We start from the raw sequence: 25,175 nt of genomic DNA on the forward strand, positions 1-25,175 counted from the left end.
TGCTTATTGTAAAAATATGATAGATTCTCTGGCCATTTTGGAAGAGGAGGAATATCTAATATTTACCTGATGGATAAAAGGTTGCTTGGCACCCAGCTGCTAGTACCTTTTCAAGTGCTATGGAAATGCAGAGAATGTGGATGGCTCGTCATTGGAAGTTTTTGATGTAGTGAAAGATATCCCTGCCTGTGGCAGAGGGTTTAAACTAGATAATTTCTAAAAGTCACTTCCAAGCCAAACCCTTCTATGATTCTATTATTTTCTTAAGATTTCTTGGGACTACTTACCTTTTAGAGTTTTTTCTAGGACTGTTTCCATATTCTGTCTGAAAAATGCCAATAGGTGGTGGCTGATTTTTTTTTTCCTGGAAAAGTCCTCCAGTTTTTTGGTAGTCAGACAGTTAGAACTGAATGCCACCTTGAGGAAAACCAGGCACTGTTTGGGAAGAGCTGGGGCTGGCATAATGTGCTGCACTCAGGGCAGAGGAATGGTGCAGCTCAGAATGGTTCCATCAGTGACGGAATTACAGAGGAGCCAGAGAGCTGGGGTGTGCAGGGGAGGTCCTGGAGGAGAAGCAGTGGACCCAGGCTGGGTGCTGGCTCTGGAAGGAGCACAGAGCTGTGTGTGGTCCATGGCCCACCGTGGTCCCCATGGACACCATGGCACACACTTGAAGGATGGATGAGCTACTGAGTCCTTGGGCAGCTTCACTCAGTCTCTTCTTGGAGCTCCTTGTTTCCAGTGGAGTGAGCCACACCATCCCTGTGCAGGTGGACTAGCTGATCATGCAGGTTCCCTGTATCCTGACAGCAGGGACTTGGCTTTAAAGGGATGCCAAATAGCACAGTGCCTTTCCTGTTAAGGTAATACTTTACAGATGGCAACCAGCACATCACATTTCCCTGGGAGATAAATTGCTGTCTCTCTGGTATGATGATATGGATTACAACTCATCTCACAGAGAGTTTATATGAATTTCCATGAAGATTAGAATTTATTCAGTGTTTTTTAAGAACTGGGGGGAGATATTCCGCAGTAATGAACTTCTGTGAATGCTTCACTTGTAACGCACCAGGCTTGTAATATTTTCTTTATTTTTATGAACAGAAATACATTAGAGAAGACATTGCTTTATTTAGAATGTTCTCAGAACTGGAGCTTTGATAGAAAATATTAACAAATTTTCTTTTTAGGCAACATTTAAAGGATGGATGGAGATTATGTACGCTGCAGTTGATTCTACAAAAGTGAGTGCAATATAAAATCTACATAAAAATAAAATCTACTGAGGGAAAACAAATCTAAGATTGATGTAAGGCTTCTTGAATGGCAGTTGAAATGAACTAAAATATAAAAAATTAAAAGTAAAGTCCTGATCAATTTTCTACAATCTATGCCCACAAAATGCTTATACTTTTATCAGGTAAAAAAAAAATTATAGCTGTAAGCTATGTAAATTATTACTAATTTAATAATTCTTTTGTAAAAATCCAAACTAATGAGATCTGGTTTTCTATTAATTTGTCTGAAGATTAGGAAATAAGTTTTTTCTGTGTCCTCAAAAATAACCCAAATAGTCAAGAGGCATCACTGCAAAAGCTAATCCAGAGCTGCTGACTCTGATGATCTCAAAAACCGAATTTGCTAATTTTTGCCTATTTTTCTTTTAATCTTGATACCTCTTTGCATCTCTCCTCAATCCAGCTCTTGATTTTACATATAGTCTATAGGAACTGAATTGCTTTTGAGATTTGCACATTTCTCTCAAATTTAGTAGGACCAATGTCAAATGTCATCAAAGAGAAGAGACAGAGAGGGATAGCAAGTCCTGCAATGTGTGCGATTACAGAAACCTGTATTAAATAGATTTTCAAGTTCAAATATGAGGCAAGAGTAGTGCATGCTCCAAAAGAGTTGGGTTTACCCCCTGTCCATCTGGATGCAACTTCTCCTGCTCGGGAATCCTTGATGTGTCTTCAGTGTTATTTGTGATGCTTTGCTGTTTTTCTATGTTACATAGGCAGAGAAACAGCCCAAGTATGAAGAGAACCTGTACATGTACCTTTACTTTGTGGTCTTTATTGTCTTTGGATCATTTTTCACCCTAAACTTATTCATTGGTGTCATCATAGATAACTTCAACCAACAAAAAAAGAAGATAAGTACCACATGTTTCAGATTTTTGATTGTTCAAAATAATGAAATAACATTATTTTCTTTTTAACACATTTGAAGTAATTTAAAATTACACTTAGTGTTGAGTGTTCTCCACATCCCTGTACAGCCCAGTGATATGTTGTCCATCAGAAAGTCATGTCTTTGTGTTTCTTAACTTTACAGTGCTGTGACTAAGCAATGTGAAAGCGCAGATGACCTAAGTAAATAAAAGGCAGGAAAGAAGAAAATATGCAAAACTATAAATTTCAAAATTGATAAGGAGATAACATACAGCAGTATTGTGAAGGCCTCCCATTACAGAGACTAACACGTTGAATGCTGAAAATACTTCTCTGTATTGTAAGATTAGAGAGGGTAGGGAAACTGTATTGAGTTAGTGAATTTGCAAGAAAAGAAAATGGGTATCATTTGAAAATGTGTAGGGTTTTTTTTTCAACTTAAGCTGTTTCTATTACTTAAATGAACACAGGATTGTGTCAAGAACTCTAGAGACACGTAAATAGACGAAAAGGCAAATTAAATTGCACTTGTTATTTAAACCATTAATGGTAGCATTTTCATCCTTCAAAATACTTGCACCTTCCTTGGAGTGAACTTCAGGGGCATCCAGTGCTTAGCAGGAAGGTGGATCCATTTCTCATCCTTGGAGAGCAAGACTAAGGTTATATACATATTGTTGGCAATTTTGGCAGTTGATATGTAACAAGGTGACCTTACTCAGTAATGAGGAAATTATAAATTTTATTAAGTTCAGTTGGCAGACACTGTCCACTGGAATCATCATGACTCAGAAGGCAGATAAGGGTTCCTGCTAAATGGCTTTTTCTGGCAGTGTGGTATACACCCTTTGTACATTTGGAGCTGTTGCAAGTCACCAAGAAAGTAAAATACTGGACATACAGTTAGGCTGGGGAAAATTCTATCTATATGGTATTCTTCGGTTTCATGTAGCAAAGTAGCAAGCATTATTTATCTGTCTTTTGAATGTATAGGTGCATCTGTATTCATAGAAATGTGCAGATCACACAGTTCATGGCTACCCAGCAGTATTTTTCTTCTTGTTTTTTTTTTTTTTTTCATATCACTGACATTTGGGCATGTTGGGATATGAATGGGAAAAGACCTCATGTTGCAGTATACTGTCTCTGTGTAGTTAAACTGTGCTTTTCTGTGGTTCCTGTGTACATCCTGTTTTCATTATATTAGTTCTGTGAGGGAGGCCACGTTCTACTGTCGATTTCCTGACTGGTCCTTAAGGGTTATCTTGCCTTGAGGCCTATATTCTCCCTAGGGACAGCACACTGAGACAAGAATGGCTTGTTCAGCCATTACATCAGTGACACAGCAGAAGAAATCCCCAACCTGTTCCCACTATCTTTATGGCTCTTTTCTTTTGTTCTTTATTTCCCACTGAGTGAAATCTTCCAACAGTCACAGCTCATTTCTACCATAATTATCAAGTCAACTTCTTGGTTTTTTTTCCAAAACTCTTGCTCTCCAATAAGTTAATTTTACTTGAATATTTGATTTATGAGGAGAGTTTGTTAGAGATGGTCTCTTTTGACTTCTGAATCTTCATGTCAATATATAGACACAACTGAAATTTAAACACACCTTCATTCAAACTTATCATTACTTTGTCTATAAGATTGGCACTACATTTGACAAATTCAGTGGGACAAAGTCACACAATCACCCCTGGCTCTGAAGTCCATTTCCATATGCCACTGCTTTGATGTCATGCATACCTGGAATATAATTACAAACAAATGCATGAAAGGAAAAAAAAGTTACTTGTCAATATAAATTGTATTTCTGATAAGTGTTTCCATGTGTGTATTACACCAGTCTAGAAATCCTTTTATTAGACAAGAAACCCCAAAGTAAACCCATGCTTCTGATGATCTAGGTACAATGCAGGGGGAAGCTTCATATACACTGTTCATATATCATCTGAATTGAGATACCTATACTCAAATGGCAAAATGCACATCCTGAAAAGTAAAATCAGTAATTTCTTTCTCTTTGTATGTTTTACCTGAAGGCATATATGCTCACAGTGTATCTTTTTACCTTTGAAGCTTTTTTATTTCTGGTAGATTGATTTACAATGTGGAGTTCATGATGCTAGATTATAAGAATCTATGAAATGTGTATTTTGCAATTTGGGTTTAGTTTTTAAAATTTGTTTAATTGAATTAATCAGGTATGTATTTTTTTAGTAAGAAATAGAAGTTTCTGGGATTTTCTTTATGCCATAATTTCTTTCATTTTTTATTCAAGATTCATCAGATATTTTAACAATCTTTGAAATAATTATTATGTTTTGGTTTTGGTAATAATGTATAAGGATGAATAAAGGGCTCATTTAACCATGTTCTGCAATGCTGTGAATTAATGGATATGAAGGCTTGGCTGTAATCAGATTTGGGGTTTCTTTTATTAATTTACCTTGGAGGCCAAGACATTTTCATGACAGAAGAGCAAAAGAAATACTACAATGCAATGAAGAAGCTGGGATCCAAGAAACCACAAAAACCTATACCTCGACCAGTGGTAAGAATTGTGCTATTCTTATGTCATCTCTATTTGGTGAGAAATCACAGCAGTACATTAATTATAATAAAATTTCTCCTTTAACTCTAAAACGGTTTCAGCCTAATTAAAGTTACCCCTTCATTCTGAATTGAGATGTACATGTGTCTGTTCTGCAGGAAAAATCTCTCATATTTGTTAAGCCTGAGAAAGTAGAGAATCAAAGAACATGAAGAAATGTAGGCTTGTTGAGTTTTGAGAGAAAGACTTTGAACTGGCATATAAGTTACTGGATGATGATTTTCTTAGATTTTTGAGCCTTTTGCTTGGTTGTATATTTTGGGAGAGGAAGAATGAAATGGGAAGTTGGAAACAGATGTTTATTACATAAAAATACTATAACCTTTTATTTTTTCTTCCCTCAGAACAAATTGCAAGGTCTGGTGTTTGATATTGTAACACAGCAACTATTTGACATCACTGTTATGGTTCTAATCTGTCTTAACATGGTCACAATGATGATAGAAACAGATGACCAGACTGAACTGATGCAAAATATTTTATATTGGATTAACTTGGTCTTTGTTGTCCTTTTCACTGGTGAATGTGTCTTCAAAATATTTTCACTCCGTTGTTATTACTTCACCATTGGCTGGAATATTTTTGATTTTGTGGTTGTTATTCTTTCAATAATAGGTAAGAAATTAATATGTTCAAAATGAAATATAGTTATATGTGTATTTAATGTTTTATCTCTGTCAAGTTGTGCAAATTAGAGGAGTTACTTAATTTTAATTTCTCTTGATTATTTAGGAAACTAAATGCATACTTGAGAGTGCTAACTTTCTTAGTTATTCTGTATCAGTTGTAATACTTCTAAATTTGGGGTTATTTTCTAAAAGTGCTGGGAAAAATTCTAAAATTATCCATAGGAGATAAAATTCATCTGCAATTGTATTTTCCACTAATTCCACAACTAGAGCTGGGGAGGGTGTTTATACTTTTTGTGGAAAATGTAATCTGTGTTAAAAACTTACTCTCTTAATTTATTTTTATGCTTCACAGGTATGTTTCTAGCTGAGGTGATTGAAAAGTACTTTGTGTCACCCACTTTGTTCAGAGTCGTCCGGCTTGCCAGAATCGGTCGAATCCTGCGCCTCATTAAAGGCGCTAAGGGAATCCGCACTCTGCTGTTTGCTTTGATGATGTCTCTTCCTGCTTTGTTCAACATTGGGCTGCTGCTCTTCCTGGTCATGTTCATCTATGCGATATTTGGCATGTCCAACTTTGCCTATGTCAAGAGGGAGGATGGGATTGATGACATGTTCAACTTTGAAACGTTTGGCAACAGCATGATCTGCCTGTTTCAGATCACCACGTCCGCTGGCTGGAATAATTTGCTCAACCCAATTCTCAACAGTGGGGAGCCAGACTGTGACCCCCATAAAGATCATCCAGGGAGCTCTGTGAAAGGTGACTGTGGCAACCCTTCTGTTGGGATTTTCTTCTTTGTCAGCTACATTATCATATCCTTCCTGGTAGTGGTGAACATGTACATTGCTGTGATTTTGGAGAACTTCAGTGTTGCTACTGAAGAAAGTGCTGAACCCTTGGGTGAGGATGACTTTGAGATGTTTTATGAGGTTTGGGAAAAATACGATCCTGGTGCAACACAATTCATTGAATATAGCAAACTGTCTGATTTTGCAGCTTCTCTAGATCCTCCTCTTAATATACCAAAACCAAACACAATTCATCTTATTGCAATGGATCTGCCTGTGGTGAGCGGTGACAGAATTCACTGCCTTGACATCTTGTTTGCTTTCACAAAGCGTGTTTTGGGGGAAAGTGGGGAGATGGACGCCCTCAGAATACAGATGGAAGATCGGTTTATGGCATCCAATCCCTCTAAAGCTTCCTATGAACCAATTACAACCACATTGAAACGAAAACAAGAAGAAGTTTCTGCCACTATCATTCAGCGTGCTTACAGACGTCATCTTCTAAGACAGTCAGTAAAGAAACTTTCATTTATGTATCAGAAAGATGGGGGTGATCAACTCATCAGAAAGGATATGATTGTTGGTAAGCTGAGTGAAAACTCATCTCCAGAGAAAATGGATATGTCTGCATCCACCACAGCTCCACCTTCTTATGACAGTGTAACAAAACCGGAAAAGGAAAAATATGAAGATGACAAATCAGAAAAGGAAGACAAAGGAAAAGACAGAAGAGGAAACAAAAAGTAAAAGGCAGATGTTATCCTCGATGAATGTTTGCAAACTTGAAAATACGTTTTTGTCACTAGCACTCTTACTGGAAGATTATGCCAAAATTACAGGTTTTTACATATTTACCCACTGCTGCAGTCAATGCCTGTCCAAGACAATGATCCTTCCCTAGTAAACTCTTGGTCTGTAACAGGGAAACAAACTTGCAGAACAATAGTTTTGATTATCAGCTGTTGCTAATTGAAAGGAGACACAAAATTTCTACTTGGACTATAGGAAACCTTAATGGGTTCTAATAAGCCTGTATTTTTGTGGAGTAAGTGTATCCACTGTGTACATTTCATCTCTTATCTTCCATGTGTGGCAGTTCTTGTTGATGATTTCGTTTGTTTTAATAACATACCGCTTTATTAATTCTGCTCTGCTGAGAAAAATAATCTAAGTACTCTTTATTTAGGTAAATACTAAATAATACTCTTATGTGCAGAGAAACACAAATGTCAGGAGTACGTAATTGTGGCATCATAATATGAACATAGTTCTCTTCAAGGCACTTCTAAATGCAGAAAACCAGGATTCCAGATTACCAAACCTCAGGGTGTAGATCAAAGAAGCAGCAAACTATAAAAAAAACAAGAGTCCGGATAAAGAATTTGTCAGCAAATCTAACAAGGGAATAATTCTCTCAGAAAATAGGTTGGTAACTTAGTCTTTTAAGTTTAATATATTTATTTTTATTACCTTTTAGTCATTCTGAATTTATTGCACTGTACATTTCAGATACACTGGTTTAAATAAATGATGGTACATAGAGCTCCTTTTTGGAAAATTGTGAAATTATGAAAAAAAGTACTTTCAGAGTGCAAGAGAGCTCATAATTCCTGAATCATTCAAACAATTATTTTCACAGAAAAGCTACAAATGCCAAATTCTGCCTATAGGAATTTTTTCTTTTTTTAAGTGGTATGTTTTGACCCTGTAGTATCGTGAGTAGGTTCCATACTTTATTCCAAAGTCTCTTGCTACACTTCTTATTTTCCATGAGTGTATCCTACTGAGAAAAATAATAAACGCTATGAGTATAAGTTGATAGCAGAGTACCTTTGGGGACAAATACTACTTTAATATATACCTCAGATTTAAATTTCTCTACTTTGGAAGGATGAATCATAGAAACACAAAATATGTACGTGAGAGGTGGTTTTGACACCCTCTTAGCAATTTAGTCAGGTTTCCACTTCCATAGAAAGTGAAATTCCACCTTCCATAGAGAGCTGAGATGACTAAAAAGATGTAGTGAAATTAGCTTTGTCCTGCACTGGGATTTAGATGTTTTGGTGGGGTTTTTTTTTTGTTTTGGTTTTTTGTTTTGTTTGTTTGTTTTTGTTTTTTGGGGGGGGGTTGTTTGGTGGTTTGTTTTTTTTTTTTTCATTCAGGCTGACACTATACATGTAAGTAAAATACCCTCTGTTATTTAATCAGTTGTTTTACACAGTGGTACCTTTTTGAACAAAGAGACAATGACCTAATTACCGTATATGTGTCAAATATGTACCCTAGTAAGTTAGCTTACAACATTTCAGTAGATATTATGATATATTCTTCAAATACTTCATATTTGATACTTCAAATAATGGGAAGCTCTAACTGATGCATGCTTGCTGCTATTATCCTACAGCTGTTAAAGTTTAACATGGGAAGAGATGTGAGTGGTAAAAAGAAAAACTGTTTGACAAGACCATCATTCCTCATACCAGTAAGCAATAGTTTGCTGCTATTAAAGATTTTATTTTGTGTGAATGTTGTAATCAGCAAATATGCAGTAAGGTAGTGGACTATACAGGACAAATAGATAGCTTAAAATATGGGGCTAGAAGAAAATTATAACATATATCTATTATTTTTATTTTAAAAATAGTTTTATTTTATAACATTTTTTACTATAAGAAATTGCACATATTTTCCTGTTGTTATTAATATTTATTGTTGTCTGTCTTTGACACTTTACTGTTCAGAAACCTAATATACAACGTGTAATTGAAAATTTCTGCTAATTGCTTTAAGCAGCTTCTAATAAGGAATAATTTTAAAACAAATGGACAGTACGAATTTTTTTTCTGATCCGTAGGTTGTTCTTTTTACGTGAAACAAGATAGAAGGTCTTTCTTTATGTTATAATCCTGTCTGTTGATTTTCAGGGTAATCTTAATCATAGGAAAATTGCTTTTTCCCCAGAGTTAATCTCACACTGTCTGCTTTGCTTATTGGTGCACGCTGCAGTAGAAACACTTTAAATATAATTTGTTATTAAAAAATCTTCCTTCATGAGGATGAATAGTGAACTTGTGCAATGGACAGTGAAACACTTTGCATTTCTTACAAAAGAACCAGAATATTGATGGGCTCCTGCTTTTATGGAAATTATTGCCTTATAGTGTACTGATGAACTGCATGCAGGAAGTTGTTTTACCAAAAATAACTACAGTGCTAAAAACCCAAAAGAATAAAGATGACCTTTTTATGTAATTATTTTAGTCTTTGTCTTTTGTTGTATGAATTTTATAATGATTAACAAGTAATGGTTGGTAAAATTAAGGGGGAGCCACTTCAGCAGTGAGGTGATTTAGACATCTAGATCACATGTTGCTTCATGAGTTAGCTCAGTATCAACTTGTCACCATCAAGATGAAATGAAATGCTGATGTTGTCCTGACCAGAGGAGTTTTTCTAGAATTCAGAAAAAAAATACATTTCAACTATGTGTCTTTTTGCCAAATTTTTGAGTTGTCCAGGAAGAGCTCCAGTGATACTCTCTGTTGGGCAAGTCCAATGTGGGATGGCTGTGCAGCTGCTCCTGCAGACACTGCTCACCCTGGGATAGGGGACCTGGGATCTGTTACCAAAAGAACCCCATGGGAGCATAACAGAGTTGCTTTAATTCCTTTCCTGCTGAGGAAGTCCGTGCTTGCCAAGAGGAGGGAACAAGAGCTATTAGAGGTTTTAGTGTCCGTGTCGCAGCCGTCGTCAGGCAGCTGTTGCCTTTGCTGGGGCTCTCAGGTGTGGTCCCGGGCAAGAGGCTGCTGCACACAGGTGGCACAGTGTGAGCATTGGACCTGGGCATGGGGTGGTTAGTCCTTTGTTTGTTTGTTTGTGTGTTTTTTGGTTTTGGGGGTTTTTGGGGTTTTTTTTTTTGTTTGTGTGTGTATGTTCTCATTTCTTTTGTGAAGAGTAGCCGCTGTACACTTGGACCAATATGGCTAACAGGAAAAAACCCTGAACTATGCTGTGCTTTGTAGGACAATTAGCACTATACCTGATTTGAATTAATATGCATGTTTTTTTCAATCCAGAATAGCTACTGTTTTAATATGGCAGTTGCTAACAATAACTACATATTAATGTAATAATGTAAATACTTTTTAAAAATATTGGTTATACTCTTAAATTGCTGTTTAAAGAATAAAGTTAAGTCAGTGTTGGATGGGTGTGTAGTTATTTTGAAAATCCTTTGTGGAATAAGCATAAAATATTTATGTAATATTTTTTCTACAGATTTGGTAGTGCACAGAAATATATAAGGTCATTTATAAAATCATTTTACCCTATAAAATTTCTATTATTTTTAATGTTATGACTATTGAACCAGTAATCCAGCTGGAGTCACTCTATTTTTAGTATCTCAAATGCTGTATCTTAGACTTTACAAAAATAGTAATATATTTTTGGATTCCAAGTGTATATATTTGAATAAATTTGGATACTTCTGTATTTCTTTGAAATTATGCCAGTATACCTTGAAGGTAAAAAATGTATGGAAGACAAAGTTGACTTGCAGACTTACTCCTTAACCTGCAGGTATGAAATAAATCTGTGTTTTAATTTTGATATAAGACAGTGGTTTCAGGTAATGGGTCAGTCATATATCATTGTGGAAAACTTTAAGCAAAATTCCCAGAGCAGTGCCACACTGCAGTCTCTTATTGTCCCAGCTCACAGAGAAAGAAAAATTAATAAGAAAACTCCCTTAGAATTGCCTAAGAAATGAGCTTTCTTTACTCTCTCTTACTAACCCAGGAATGCAGGTGTATTTTACTTTGTGAAGGTGTCATCAACCTCCAGCTCCTCCTTCCACCCTCCAAAAAAGCCTCAGCTCTTCCCCAAACCTGTATGGGAACATAAAAGTGAAACATTTCTGGGATTTTTCAAATCCTGGCCTGGCTCAACCCTGTAACAAAACTCTGTTTCACTTCTAAGGACAAGACTAGTCCCGCATCCATCATATGAAATCGCTTGTGAAAATGAGAAAGGGAGAAGATAGCAGGGGGAATAGGTAGGATATTGTTCTCTCGCTTGTTTTCATAAAGAGGCCTTAAATAAGTTCTGGAGTAGTTGGTATTTTCAGGCAGGAATTTGCGTTGCTGGGGCGGTGGGAGCATCTCCCGGCCGCTCCGGGGCGGACCCGGCAGCGGGCAGGAGCCGGGCGTGCCCGCCCAGCCGCTCGGAGCCACGGGCGGCGCCTGCGAGCACCGGCTGCGGGACCGGCACCGCGAGAGCCTGGGCTTGCACGGAATGGACGGGGTTTATGCTTCTTACAACCTCGTAATTCGTCTGGTTGTGTGAAGATAGGTTCACTGTCAGTACTTTTGTGACTGAAACAGCAGCTTCTTGGATTTCAGTTCTGTACTCTGTAAGGCACGTGGACCTGTATCCTTACACGTCAGCTAAGAACTGCCATGCTCATCTGAGCTTACTAAACTACAGCTGAAGGGTTTTGATGCAGGGAATTCCTCAAATAGCTTTAGGTTTGCTTTTCTTAATAGGCATAATTCATCTAATCCCACGGTGCACCCTTGAAACAGCCCCAGCCTTCTAAAAGAGTCATATATGAAAGTATCTGTGTCATTTGCACAGCAGACAGTGATATATACATATATATATGTATATATATGTATAATGAAGTATTATTAACAATGTAGGAGATTTCTTTGGACACAGAAAATCTTTACAATATCCGTTCTATAGTATAGATTCAAAAAGGCTTATCTAGCTCAGTAAGGCATTAGGAGAAATAATCTGAAATCTCTGCAGTGTAGGAATATTTAATGGCTCACAAACCTCTGCATTAGCAACATCTTTTTCAGTGGGGGATGGTACCATTTCTTTCATTCTTAGAGCACAACTAGGTTTTGTCTATGTGATACAGCATGCAGGTTCTGTCACTCAGCATATTTATTTTTCCTTGCTGATCAGTGGGAGCTGTTGCACGGTGGAAAGAGACATATTCTAGTGCTTGCCTTAAAAAAAAAAAAAAGACACTGCAGTGTAACCCAAGCAAAGTAAACTGCGGCACATTCTCATCCCTCTGGAGAGGGAAAATTGCATGCTGGAGCACACATGATGTCTGCTGCAAGAAAAGCTTTTGATGAAAATAAGGAATGGCATTTCATAAACAATTTATAACAATCAAACCCTGCAGTTCCAGACATGCTCTGCACTTCCATTTTCTATTGTCTTAAAAGCATGTTACTTTCTCTTTAACAGCAATCTTGATAATCATCTTTGTGGAATGTGACAGCTGATGAACAAATAGCACAAAATATTTTTCAAACAATGTATATCTGAAATGGAATGAAATAAACTGTTTTCATTTCCAAAGTAGTATCTGTAACAGTCATGTTTAAAAATGGTCAGAGAACTACATGCTATGTGCAATACTGCTTTGTAAAAAAGTCATGCTTGCAGATACCATAGCAACCCATCATGTGGTACTTTTTGATTGCCAAGCTGTATAGTAGCTTTATGCTCATATTCTGCAGCCATACTTGCATTAATGTCTTTATACAGTGTTCAGTGAAAATTGTAGCTGTATCCACAACATAATGCAAACTGAACTATGCCAGCAGCGCTCTCAAGTTCATGGTCTCGGGCAGGCAAAATGTTAAAATATTCTCTCCAATAATTAACGTTGTGAATACCCTTTCTCTTGTCTTAACTTCTTCATGGCCCTGATGGTTGTCAAATGTGGTCTTAAAATCATTGCTGCAGCATTGCTGCAAATGCTAGTAAATTTATTTATGCAGATGGAAAGCAGATGCTCGTGCTCTAACTATATAACATTGGAAATTGGATGTGATTTATGTAATGCTGAATAGGAGGGCAGATAAATGCAGGCTCCTGATGGCCTCTGTCTGGAACTTCACGTACATCCAAGAAAAAAAATTTCAGTGTGATGCTAAAGAGCACTGTGAATTCACCAGCTTTACCATTTTTGCTTCCTCATTTATTTGAAAAGCAGTTACTTGAAATTTCATTTATCTGTGTTGCATCAGTCTTTTAGAATTCTGTTACTTTTATATAAATACTGAAAGAACAAGGAAAGGAGAATGTTTGCTTTGAAAAGATAGTAACCAATGACATATGAAGACAACATAATACACTGTTGACATGATTTTTCTACTTGTATTTCAGGATTAAAACCTTTTTTTCACAGTTGAATTCTTCTACATATGAGGAGAACATCCAACAGGAAACTTCAAAAGCTGCATAGAAGAAGTGACAGGAAAAGAAATCACAGTGCTGACAGGTTATTAATAAAAAAGTCTTTTGCAGAAGTTAATTGGAAATTGATGAACTCTGAAAATAAAAGATTGTGCTACAGAACATGGAGTAAGAAAAATCTGCAGCAGAGTATGATTAGAAATTACTGTCTTACACATGGAACTGTTTTACTTTCATGATTGGAGAGAATACTTCATACTAAAAGCTAGGATCAGAAAATACTTTACATATCTGTTAATACCCAAAACACATCTATGTCTACATACCCTATTTATTCACATCTATTACTATATAAATGTCTTTAATAATTTTGCAGTTTAAAAGTTCTCAAAATTTTCTTAAGAAAAAAAGAGAAAAGGCATAATAGGAAGGCATGTGCGCTCAACTTTTCTGTATTACTTGGTACCTATTCACATTCCAGCTTCCCTTTCTCTGTTCCACCATCAATCCCTTTCCACGAGATGAAGGTTTCACATGGCAATTCAGACTGATGTGGTGGAATGCACTCCTTTTAAAAATCCACAATGAAGTAAAATAAAGTGCCATTTCTCCTCTGAAGAACAGAAAAAGGTTGTGTTTGCAGGTCTCCCTAGAATTATCAGTAATATTCTGTCCAAAATCCACTTGTGCAATTCTTGGCTTTTTAAAAGTTCTGTATTAAGTCAAAGGAACTGCATTTGAAAGGTTTCCTCAGTGTTTCCTCAGTATTTCTTCATACATAGCACATAGAATAAAAAATTAGTTCTTCAGAGTTACATTTAGTCTACAATCTCTTTTGCCTCTGGTTTTACAGAAGTAAATGTGTGGAAATCTAAAGGGAGAGAATATAAGTAGGTAAATAGGAGCCTGTGCCTGTTCCTCTACACAAAGGTTCTTTCTGACTTTAAGGCAGCTCTAGTAGATTATAATTGTGTCTCCTTTCCTTTTCCTTCCTGCTCTATTCCCAGTCTGGAAGACAGAAGAGTTGCCTTTGAAGCAGGAAGACCACAAATCAATTTATTGTTGCAGATGATTCAAATGGTGGAGCTGAAGAGTAACTGGATCAGCTGCAGCAGTTTTTTCACATGTGACATCACCAGCAAATGATGGTAGGTAACCTCATTAGCAAATAGACTTCAGCAGCAATTAGAATAAATGTTAAAGAGTGAAGAGAGAATATAATTGGTGTTTAAAAACAAAAATTAGAGACAAGGTCTTTTAGGTTTTATAGGTAATTTTATTCCCCATAAAATTACAACTTTTTGTATGAATTCTTTAAAAAACAGATGCACAGTACTCAGACCTCCCTTGTGGAGATAAAGGACATTCAGAAGTGGTTTTAAATAATGTTGGAACATGGCAAAAATACCACCTTAAAATGTCCCATTTAACTGCAAGCAGAGGCAAATAAATTTGATATTCAGAGACTGATAAACAACTTACTTCCTCCTTTTACTTATATTTTTCATATAGAGAACTTGGTTCTGTCTCTTTAAGAAGTGCCCCATCTGATGAAAGTAATAAGGACTTTTGTAAAGTATCTGGTTTGTTCATAACTTTGTGAGAGTTTCTTGAGTTATGACTGCATTTTCTTAACAGTTTCAAGTCTCTAGTTAAATGTTAGGACAATTTCAGCTATGAACTTCCCTAACCCTTTAAAAATTTTCTCATGGTGCTTTAGGGCTTTTCTGATATCTTGCTAATCTATAACTAATCTGGCAGAATGCAATATAAACTTCTACTAAATTTCTAGTATTTCTGAGCACAACTGGAATGCTGGTCTGAAAAGCCTTCCTTGAATATTACTGGCTGCTGGCCATTCTGACAGTGAAAAAACAAACCACATTAGTGCCAAAAAGCCACCAGAGGTATTACCAAGCTAATCCAAGGTTTATCTGATTCCCAGGGTGAGAGACTGACCAATCAATTGCTTTCTGGTTCTTTCCAGGCTGTTGATTGCACATGCACTGGGTAAGTCATGGTAGTTACCAAGCAGGAAGAAAGTTCTTTCAGCATGCCACAAACAACTCTCAGCACCTTAATGCTTCAATAAGTCTGTAAAAGCACAAGAGCCAACAAGTCCCTTCTCTACCCTGCACACTGTGGTGAGAGCTTTGTGTGCATAACCAGCAATCTCTGTTGTAGGTGAGGCAGGGTTTCTCCATCCCATTTTTCTGCTCTGTTTACCTGGCTGTGAGATGAGGGAAATAAGTAAAGGTATGGAAAGGAGGAGGAGAAGCAACTCAGTTCCGGAAGCTGACAAGGAGCTGGGAAGAGTAGGGATAAAGATGAAGGAGGGCAGTAACTTCTGTTGCAGACTGTCAAAGACTGAACTAGCTTAACTACTCTAATTTAGTATTAAAAAAAATATGTCAGAAAATCATGAGTCTACTGAAAAGATGATCTTGAGATCAATGAGGATTCTTTAGCATAAAGAGGTATTGAGCAATTGCACAGCTTTCTTTGTATTTATAAAACATGCATGGTTAAGAGTTCCTGCCTGCTTCTGCTCAGTTTATGTATTAAGGGATCACTGAAGATTTGTCTGAAACCATCTTGATCTATTGCTGTCAGTTGTACTGACAAGAGGAATTGTTACAATCACAGATAATCAGTGTACTTCAATTAGCATTCCATATCATTGTCTTCCTAAGCTTAGTTGTAGCAGAGGAGTTGCTTCAGCTCATTGGTTTTATTAGTGCTGTCCTGATACTTTCAGAAACTGCAATTGTTTGGGACTTCAAAAGAAGTTTTAATAACACGGGCACATTTATGTTCCAATATAACTGAAGAATACTCCAAGTGGCTCAGAAATTTGCTAGGATATAATGACAATTTAGCAGATCCTTCAAAACTCAGCTGTGAAAGGCATTGCAGGAAAGCAATGTCAAAGTGTTTATGAAAAGAATTTGTTACAGTGCTGTTAGGTACTTTCAATGTTCAGAGTTTATGTAAAAGATATATTAATACAGCTGCTGGGTAGTGAATGGGCACAGGGAAGTTAGGATCAAATCTTACTAATAAGTGAATTTACCTGATCTTAAGTGATTTAGAAAAAAAAATTCATTCTTTACATATTATTAATGGAAAATAATTTTCTTATTTTGTAGCCTTACATCAAATTATCTTCCAGAATTCCAGTTTCCTTTCCTAAAATACAATGCATCAGTCTTGACTCTTCTGATTCAGTGTGAATATAGTAAAAGTAATACTGACAGACATCATGTTTATAAATCTAGTTATCATAAAATCAAAATTTCATTTATGTAGTTATATTTTATATCTCTGTGGCTTTCTCTTTCCCTCTTTAGAATTCTAGACATCTCTGGTGAGCAAGCTCTGGTGCTGTGCCTCACTGTGATTTTTGTTCCAGTAGCACTTCCGACAGCTGACAACTCTGAATTTGCTTATCCTTACTAATTGCCAAGTAGAAGGTCTAAATTAGGCCATAGTTTCACAAACATATTTAACTGCCATAAGGTGGCAATGTATGTGGAAGAAGTCCTTTCCCCCCAGTTAGAACAGCCATTTATACTTTCCTACAGCAGACAAGATTGGGGAACTAAAAGCTCAGCGAGAATAAAAGAAGTATATCCTTAACCTAGATAATTTTTCTATTCAATTCACACTACTTCAAGTACTGTGGTGTGTTATATTTTTCTGATTCATTTGTCTCTACCATTGTTTCTAAGTTATGAAATAATGCTTATTAAAAAAACACCCCAACAACAAAGAAACAAAAGAAACAAACAAAAAAAACCAACCCCAAATACCAGGAAAAAAAAAACACCTCAAAAATCCACAAGTAAAAATGCAAGAAGACATGTATGGAAACTCAGAAACTCAACACCATTGTATTAGAATTTTCACTCTTTATGACTAATGGAAAACTTGTCTGTATACACCTAATATTTCAAGTTTCAGTTTATTTATAATTTTTTGTTCTTCTAAGAAATTTTTCTTAGAAAACACTGTTGTCTGGTACTGTATTGCTCTAAGCTCTCTCAGTAATTTGGATGTGTCACCTCATAGCAAGTCTTATGTTCTTCCCTAAGTTTAATCATAATAATTAAAACATACTCAGCACCAGCCTTTAAATTACATAGCTTTATTTTCCATGTCTCTGCCGCTGGTAGTTTTATAGCCTCAAAAGTGTGATGCAAAATTTCTTCATTTTGTCTTTCAATCATTGGATTTGCAGTTCAGGCATTACTTTTTTCAAAGTTTTGCCCAAGAGAAAACTGCTTTCATGTTCTTTCAATGTTTTATTCACAAGCATCCTTTTTCTTGTCATCTCCAAAGTAGGCTATTCCATGTGTAGCACTGATTTACCAGCCAGTCATTTCATCTGCCTGCAAGAGAAGTAAAAGTTGTGTAGGTGATCAACTTCACTTCTGATTGATGATTTTTAAACCTGAATCCTTTTTAACATTTCCTGGCGGATACCTCTCCCTACCCAATGTTGCCACAAATAATTAGACCTAAGTATGGCTTCAGTGCAGTCCATAATTGATACATAGTGCCACCTGTTGAGATGTGCTCATTCTGGTTATTCCAGCTTCCAAAAACACTGTCTTCTACCAGAGAAAGTTAAGGGGTGTTGAGGCAAACTAAGTCAGCACAGGCTACTTCAAATTCAGAAGAGGGCTGTGCTGCAGTTCCGTGTGGAGGAATTCCATCTGTTACTCTGTTGTAGTATATTCAAATATATTTTTGTCTGACATGAAAGTGTGCCTTGGCAGAGGCACAGTGAGATGGCATCAGGGTGGGTGTATTAAGGCAGAGGCAGTGACCTGGTGAGGCAGGAGGAGGACCCAGTATTGTGGTTTGGCAACTACTGGAGACGAGGAATACGGTAACTTCTGTATGTGGGAATTGTATAAAATGTGGGGTAAGGAATAAGATGACATCCACTAATGAATTTACTTCCACTTTAAACTTGACTTTCACCTTTTGGTTGTGTGTCCCTGTATTACTTATTCTGTGAAGATCTGTGAATTTTTAGACTCATAATTTTTTTTTTTTATTGTTTAGTTGGGTTGCTTTCTGTATTTCTGTATTTTAAGTATGCATAATAAATGATTAGTGAAGAATGCATAAAATCTGGGGATTAATATCATTTCCTCTTGAGGATTTGCATGGCTTGAAAGTGCTTCTCGCATAACTGCCTTTTCCATAGCCATGTTTTCCAAGGATCAGAAGAGATTTTTTTAAGGAGTCTTTATTCAATTAAAGATAAATCTTTGAATTCCAGAGATCTTTTTATGAAGCAAGTGGTTCCATGACTTTTTTTACAAAATAATTTGTGTACATGTTTATTATCATACAGTAGATTTTTTTCAATTTCTACGCTAATTTTTGTTCAGGTATTTATAGTCAAAATTAGGGATTTTTATCTTTTTAATCACTTCTTAATGTCTGACAGGACCTATAATAATAATAAGACATGATCTCCCATGAGGTAGGATATTTTCATTCTAGCATCCTGCCACCCCCGCCCCCCCCAATGGCTTTTTATCACTTTTGGCTGCCTCCGTTTATCAAAGTGAGTCATGCCATCAGGAAGCAAACTCTACCTAAGCTGAATGGAAGGATTCCCAGATGGTGACTTTTTTAAGTCATCATGATATAGTTATTTCACATTTCTGAACAACCTTGAGAAATTCTCCCTGTCTCAAAACCCTTATTAGTCATTAAATTTCAGAAATGCAGCTTCTAGCAACAATACAACTTTTGATAAATATACATTAATTTGCTTATTTGAAAAACCACTTTTTCTGACATGAATATGTAGTCCATGCATTTGAAAATAATTGATTAACCTAATTCATACATATATCATGTAATTATACATGCCTCAGTAATAGAAAAGAAGGATATTTTTTTAGCTTTAAAGGATTTAATCAGAGCAGGACTCCCCTAAAAAATGAATACAATGATCCTTCTTCATCTTTGGGCTCTCTGCCAAGATTCATGAGTATGGCAAAAAAATTAGACTGAGCTCTTTAAAATTAGATCTCACCTGTCTCTTCACAAATGCTAATAAAATGGAAGAAATAATTCACTTGTATTCCAGGCTCAGTAAATGTACCGACATTTTGGGAGTTGAAATGGGGAGACTGGGTTGATCCTGCAGTGTGCTTGCTGAGCAGGGAGTTAGATTTTGGAAGAATGCTGCAGCAGTTTGCAGGTGTAAGGAGAGCAACCTTTCGCAGTTTGTGCTCTCAGAAATCCACTGATATTCTTGATGCCTTTAAAAGAATATTGAGAAATTCAACAAATTTCTGCTTCCTTAGAGGCTTTTGGAATAAATTACCACACAAAGTCCAGAGGTATGAACTGGCTAAAATGTCTTCTTCACTACACAGACTCAGGCAAGTGTCTATGTTACTGTAGTAAATAGTAGCAAAGCTGCTAGTGATATGTCTTACATAGGTAGGAACAGATATTGATAGTGACTCTTTTTGGCTTTTGTGGGGCTTGTTCCAAGCGCAGAATGTAAACTAATTGAAAAATGAACTTCAATAATTTAAAAAAAAAAAAAAAAAAAAAGCAGTAATATTCACGATCATACTATTTTGGGGATTAAATGGGAGCAAAAAAAGACCCTGAATAGAACCTGTGAATTTATTGTTTCAAGGTGACTGGTAGACATGTGCGTATTAGTTGTGTTTTGCTGATTTTTTTTTTTAGGGCAAAATTGAGAGGCTGATTACATGTGCCATGCAAAGCAATGCTAGTGCATGGTGACTTGAGGAATAGCCAGGAATGGTAGCAAAAAGCTGCAGGCTGGTGTCTCCTACAGTGGGTAATTGAACAAAGCAGACAGACATTACTTTGAGCCGTGTTTTATTGGTAATTAAAAACCTAGATAGTAAATCAGCTGGAGAGATGTACCTTTATACCTGCCATGTGGGGAGGGAGGCATCAGGTTCAGAGAGCCTGAGACTTGTGTGTTATAAAAACAGGCTGGTTCCAGTAGGTTCAGCTATGGGGAGGGACATGGGGGTGGCAGCAAGCCGTGCAACACCTGAAAAGCCAAGTGCCATCAACGTTTGGTGCCATAGTTAGACCTAAGTGCGTTTGTGTGAATCTGTGCCTGAACCCATCACGCTCAGAGTACACAGACACGTGGGAGCAGGTCCACAGGAGCTCATTTTGGTCACATTGATGTTATTTACCTGCCTCAATGCAAAAGCAGATGGGTACCTCTACAGAATGCTACCCTACTACTCCCATTTTTTTCCATTATTTGCTTAATGAGAAAGACAGTGGTTTGATTTTGGTGGCTGTAAGAGAGATAAGCCTGATTTCCTGCTGTTTTATTAATTACAGAGCAACTGATGTGAAGGTGAACCTCTTGTTCTCTGGAAGATGTAGACATAAGGAAAAAATTTCAGGTTTGTTTTTTTTTACTTCAGCATAGAACTGACGAAGTTCCTTTTGTCTCCTGACTTTGCCAATGAATTACTGGTAAGTACAGCATTGAATGAAGCATTCCACTTTGTTCAGGTTTTATTTTAAAAGGTTTTCATACTTTTCATTTATTACATGGGTATTTTAAAGGGGAAGTTCAAAGAAGATGATTAGATATTACTTAAGCATTCTATGTACTGTCAGTTATACAATGCCTAGATTCCTCAAAATTTCAGAAAATGCAAGAAATGTTAAATGAACTAAAAATTATAGGGCTGAAATGCAAACAAGTTATTTTTAATTCACTTACTATGGCACTTAAACAGAGTTCTGGTAAATAGCATTTCCTCTAATACTATTTTTAATATTTCTTAGCGTATCTTAAGAATCTTTTATTTTCTTAATTAGTGTTAGTTCCAATTAAAAATAGAGGATGCTACTTCATTCTGCTGATTGAAAATGAGATACACCCCCTGTTGTAGCTTTAGAACATGAAAAATTAAATCTCTTTAGGACTTCAGTGATTGTGAGCAGTTACCATCTGATGGTTGTTCAGCAGCCTATGTGAAATGAATTAGTAAATTTTTGGAGCAGCATAAACAAGCCTGCAATGCTGTGCTGCCTATTCTCTACATAAATAGACAGGCCAGTTCTCCAGAGATGGCAGTCTGGCACCTTTCACAAGTTTTGCATTTACTTACAATTCATTAATTGTTAAGTGCTTACAGCACACTTGATATTGTAAAAAGTACAAAGATACATTTACAGGCAGGTAAAGTCCCTGCCTGGGGGAACTTACTTTAGAAGATAAGCAGAACCAACTTGTTATTTTCCTACAGAACAAATACAGTTTTCATTGTGTTTCGTTCAAATTCTCTTATACCCGGAGAATATGGGCTTCAAGGCAGGTTACACAACATTTCTTTACTGACTTTCCTATTACCCAGTTCAGAGTGAAAGGACTGTCAAAGCATGCCTGGCTCTATGCAGTGTGACAAGTTTCACTGTTCAGAACAATTGGTCCCAACTGCTCTTATTTCTTGTTTAAGGTTTCAAACCACTTTTGAAAGGTATCAAATTTCACATTAATCTCCTCAGGAGGAGAAAGAATGAGTTTCTGGATGGGAAGACAAGCCAGAGCTGATGCATAGTGAATAGCATGAGAGGCATAATAATACTTGGAAGGATCTCTGACAAGTCTCTGCCCCCTTTTCCATAAGGCAGAAAGTTTTATGATTTTCCTTGGGGGGTGGGGAGAATAGGGAATTAATACATTAGGCAAATGTGGTATTCTCTTGAAGAAAAAAAAATACACTACCCTGTCTTTTATGAATAGAATGTGTATTATTTTATTTGTATGATTACTTCTCAGGCAAGAATTAGTACATGGTGCATTTGGATTTTTATGTCCACGGCTATACTTGTTCCAATCCCTTTCATTCCAGAATCCCAAGGACAGTCACCATTTTTTGGAAAGCTTCATAAATAGTAACAAAGTGTTAAATGTTAAGATTTGGGTGAATGAGGAGAATTTGTAGCTAAAAGTAAATGATAAAATGGAAGGAAAAAGAGGCAATAGGAGGTGAATGACCTGAAGCATGTAGAGAAAGAAAAAGATATAAAAATATTCTGAAAGAAATGCAGATAGAAAGGAAGTGTGATCAAGTCATGACAAATAAAACACCTCTGCAACAGTTTTTGGATAGTGTATGCTTTGCTTCTACTAGTCTGGTCTATGAATAAGTCAGTTTCTTTAATAGGACAGCAGATCATAATGAGTAAAAAGAAAATATGGTTGGAAGCCATCGCTCTGCAGGCTCTTAACTAGAGGGCAGTTGAGGAACCAGGTCACAACAAGTGAGCTGGAAGATTCCTGGCTTGGCTGCCTGCAAATCCCACTGAAGCTGACCTGTGAGTTGCTGCCTGGAGCGTGTCAGGACTATGGAAGTGCTGGCTGCAAGAAAGGCAGCTGTCTCCTGAGAGGGCTGGTAGGTGTTAAGAGCTGCTCAGCTTCTTCCTGATCAGTGTGTAGGAACTTAGAGATCTTGAGATAATATTTTTAGCAAAACAGGTGCTCCATGTATGCGGTTCTAAATATTTCCCCTTCTGTTAAATCAAAACTGTCTAGTCATGATCCTCTCATTAAATTCACAATGGAAGACATACAGATGCCAAGTTCAGAAGAAATTGAGTAAGCTCAGCTCAGAAGAATTAACACACAGCCACTCAGCTCACTAAAATTTAACTTTTCACTTCAAGACACCAGATACTTCTCATTGACATTAGAGCCCTTTCTGTTACTTTCAGACCCTTTTACCAACATATTCAAGTCTATGTATCAATAATCTATTGTCTGAAAGCACCACCAGTATCAACATATACTTTGCAATAAGTGCGGTCCAAGGGGATCTTGACAAATTTACATCTGTTTTAAGGAATAGGCCAGGGGCAATACCAAACTCATGCAAGTGTAGCTTCTTTCAAAATGTGTCTAATGGGGGATGATAAACTGAAGAAAAAAACTGATTGAACTCAGAAAGTACATTAGAATAGGCCACAGAAGCAAAGAGGTCTATGATCGATATTTCAGAAACTCTTCAGCAAATTTAAGCAAAACTAGCTTAGATACTGAATACTCAAGACAATGTCATTATACTCAATTCAATGTCATTATCAAAACATAGATAATTGAAAGTATTCTCCATGTTTGAAGCTCTTGACTGTATAGTCAGTTCTAATTAAGCATCCTGGATACCATCTGAGCAACATAAATTGTAAGTGAGGGGAATGAATCTTTAGTTGTAAACTTTTAGACAGGGTACTGAAGGAAATCAACAGCTACAGAGTGCTGAAAAAGAGTTTTGAGTTCTCTAAAGGGTGGTAATTTGTAAAATTAGGCCTAGGCTTTCTTCCAACATACAAATATTTCTTTTTAATCCCATCTTATTTTTACATCAAAATGGTTGGGAAAAACAATTTCAGGCATGATGATCCATCAACCCAGCTACTTCATATTTGCTGATTGAGATTTTTCAGTAACAGGCTAAGATCTTCTGAAATGTACTTTGCTTTTCAAGTTACTGGAATATATAATGTGTCAATCTTTTTGAAAACAGAAATGTAGATGCCAGGCATATTTGAAAGATGAAGAGGTTCTTATGGTAAACATAGCATGCATATGTGCTTTCCTCTAGAGACCCTCCTAAACATAAGCTCACACATATGCCTTTATAGCAGCTATTAAAAAAAAAATCTGTGTTTCTGATCAGTCCTTATGTCTCATGAGGAAGAGTTCCTACTGGCAGCACATTTCCTATTCTGTGTTATCTGGATTTGGCTTAGACAGGATTTTATCTCCAAATCATTTGGGTACAGGCAAAGAAACACCAAGAGGGGAGGCCATAGAAATAGAAATACTTCCTATAGTTCCTATATTACAGCATCTGCAGGGAAATTAGATTTTGTAACCATGAACTGCAACATGTAAGTAGAGTAGCAGAGAAATACCTATCTACATGTGTGTACCTGTCATATGAAAAAAAAGGTTTTGCAAAAGCTTATTATTTGATAATAAAATAACCCTGTTAATAAATAAACCCTGTTTAACCCTATTAAACCGGATAATTTGGAACATCTGCTCCCAAGAATAGTAGGTTCCCAGCTATACAGGTTGAAAGAATTGGTAATGTAAGCAGGAAAGCATACTCCCATCACTTTCATTACTGAAAATCATCGTGCTCTTTTCTGGAAAATTGTGGAAAAAAATAATATAAATGATTATGCTGTAATGGTTTCAGACTTCAGCCTGCAAATGCAATCCAGAAAGCTAAATGTAGCAGTAACAGTAGGCAGCTTCCCAGAGGTGCACACTGAGAATACCTCAGGAAGCATTAATACTTTGGTAGCAAAACCTTCAAGACAGGTGAAAAGTGAGACAAGCCCCTACAAAAACCCCATACACAGTTTTATACAATGTTTTGGATTATTTATTATTATAAAAGAAATTGAAAAAATACAATTCCATAAAAAAAGGCAATCTTTAAAGAAAAAACTCAGGAATTTTAATATACCAAAATGAGTACAGTTTTAAGGCCTAAAAGTTATCACTTTTTATTATGTGACATATTGCATTTTATTCAGCTACTTATTCTGGTTCTCAAAATTAAGATTTATTTGGGGGAATATATTTTTTTGCTACTGGTATTCCTACTGGCCTGATAATATTTTACACTAAAGGTCTTATCAGCCTTCTAAAGATTATTACTTTGTTTTCTTTCA

The 25,175-nt window shown here is 36.4% G+C and overlaps 1 protein-coding gene across 1 annotated transcript in view; it reads left to right on the top strand.

Annotated features, from left to right (window-relative positions):
- LOC128790603 (sodium channel protein type 2 subunit alpha-like) overlaps nt 1-9,470 on the top strand; it is a 45,300-nt gene extending 35,830 nt beyond the window's left edge. The window contains exons 22-27 of the mRNA XM_053947493.1: nt 1,194-1,247; nt 2,021-2,158; nt 4,630-4,734; nt 5,139-5,409; nt 5,779-7,640; nt 8,623-9,470. Coding sequence (XP_053803468.1) covers nt 1,194-1,247; nt 2,021-2,158; nt 4,630-4,734; nt 5,139-5,409; nt 5,779-6,962 — 1,752 coding nt within the window. The 3' untranslated portion in view covers nt 6,963-7,640; nt 8,623-9,470. The remainder of the gene's footprint in view (nt 1-1,193; nt 1,248-2,020; nt 2,159-4,629; nt 4,735-5,138; nt 5,410-5,778; nt 7,641-8,622) is intronic.
- The last annotated feature ends 15,705 nt before the right edge of the window (nt 9,471-25,175 follow it).

This window comes from Vidua chalybeata, chromosome 7, assembly GCF_026979565.1.
Source record: "Vidua chalybeata isolate OUT-0048 chromosome 7, bVidCha1 merged haplotype, whole genome shotgun sequence".
NCBI lineage: Eukaryota > Metazoa > Chordata > Aves > Passeriformes > Viduidae > Vidua > Vidua chalybeata.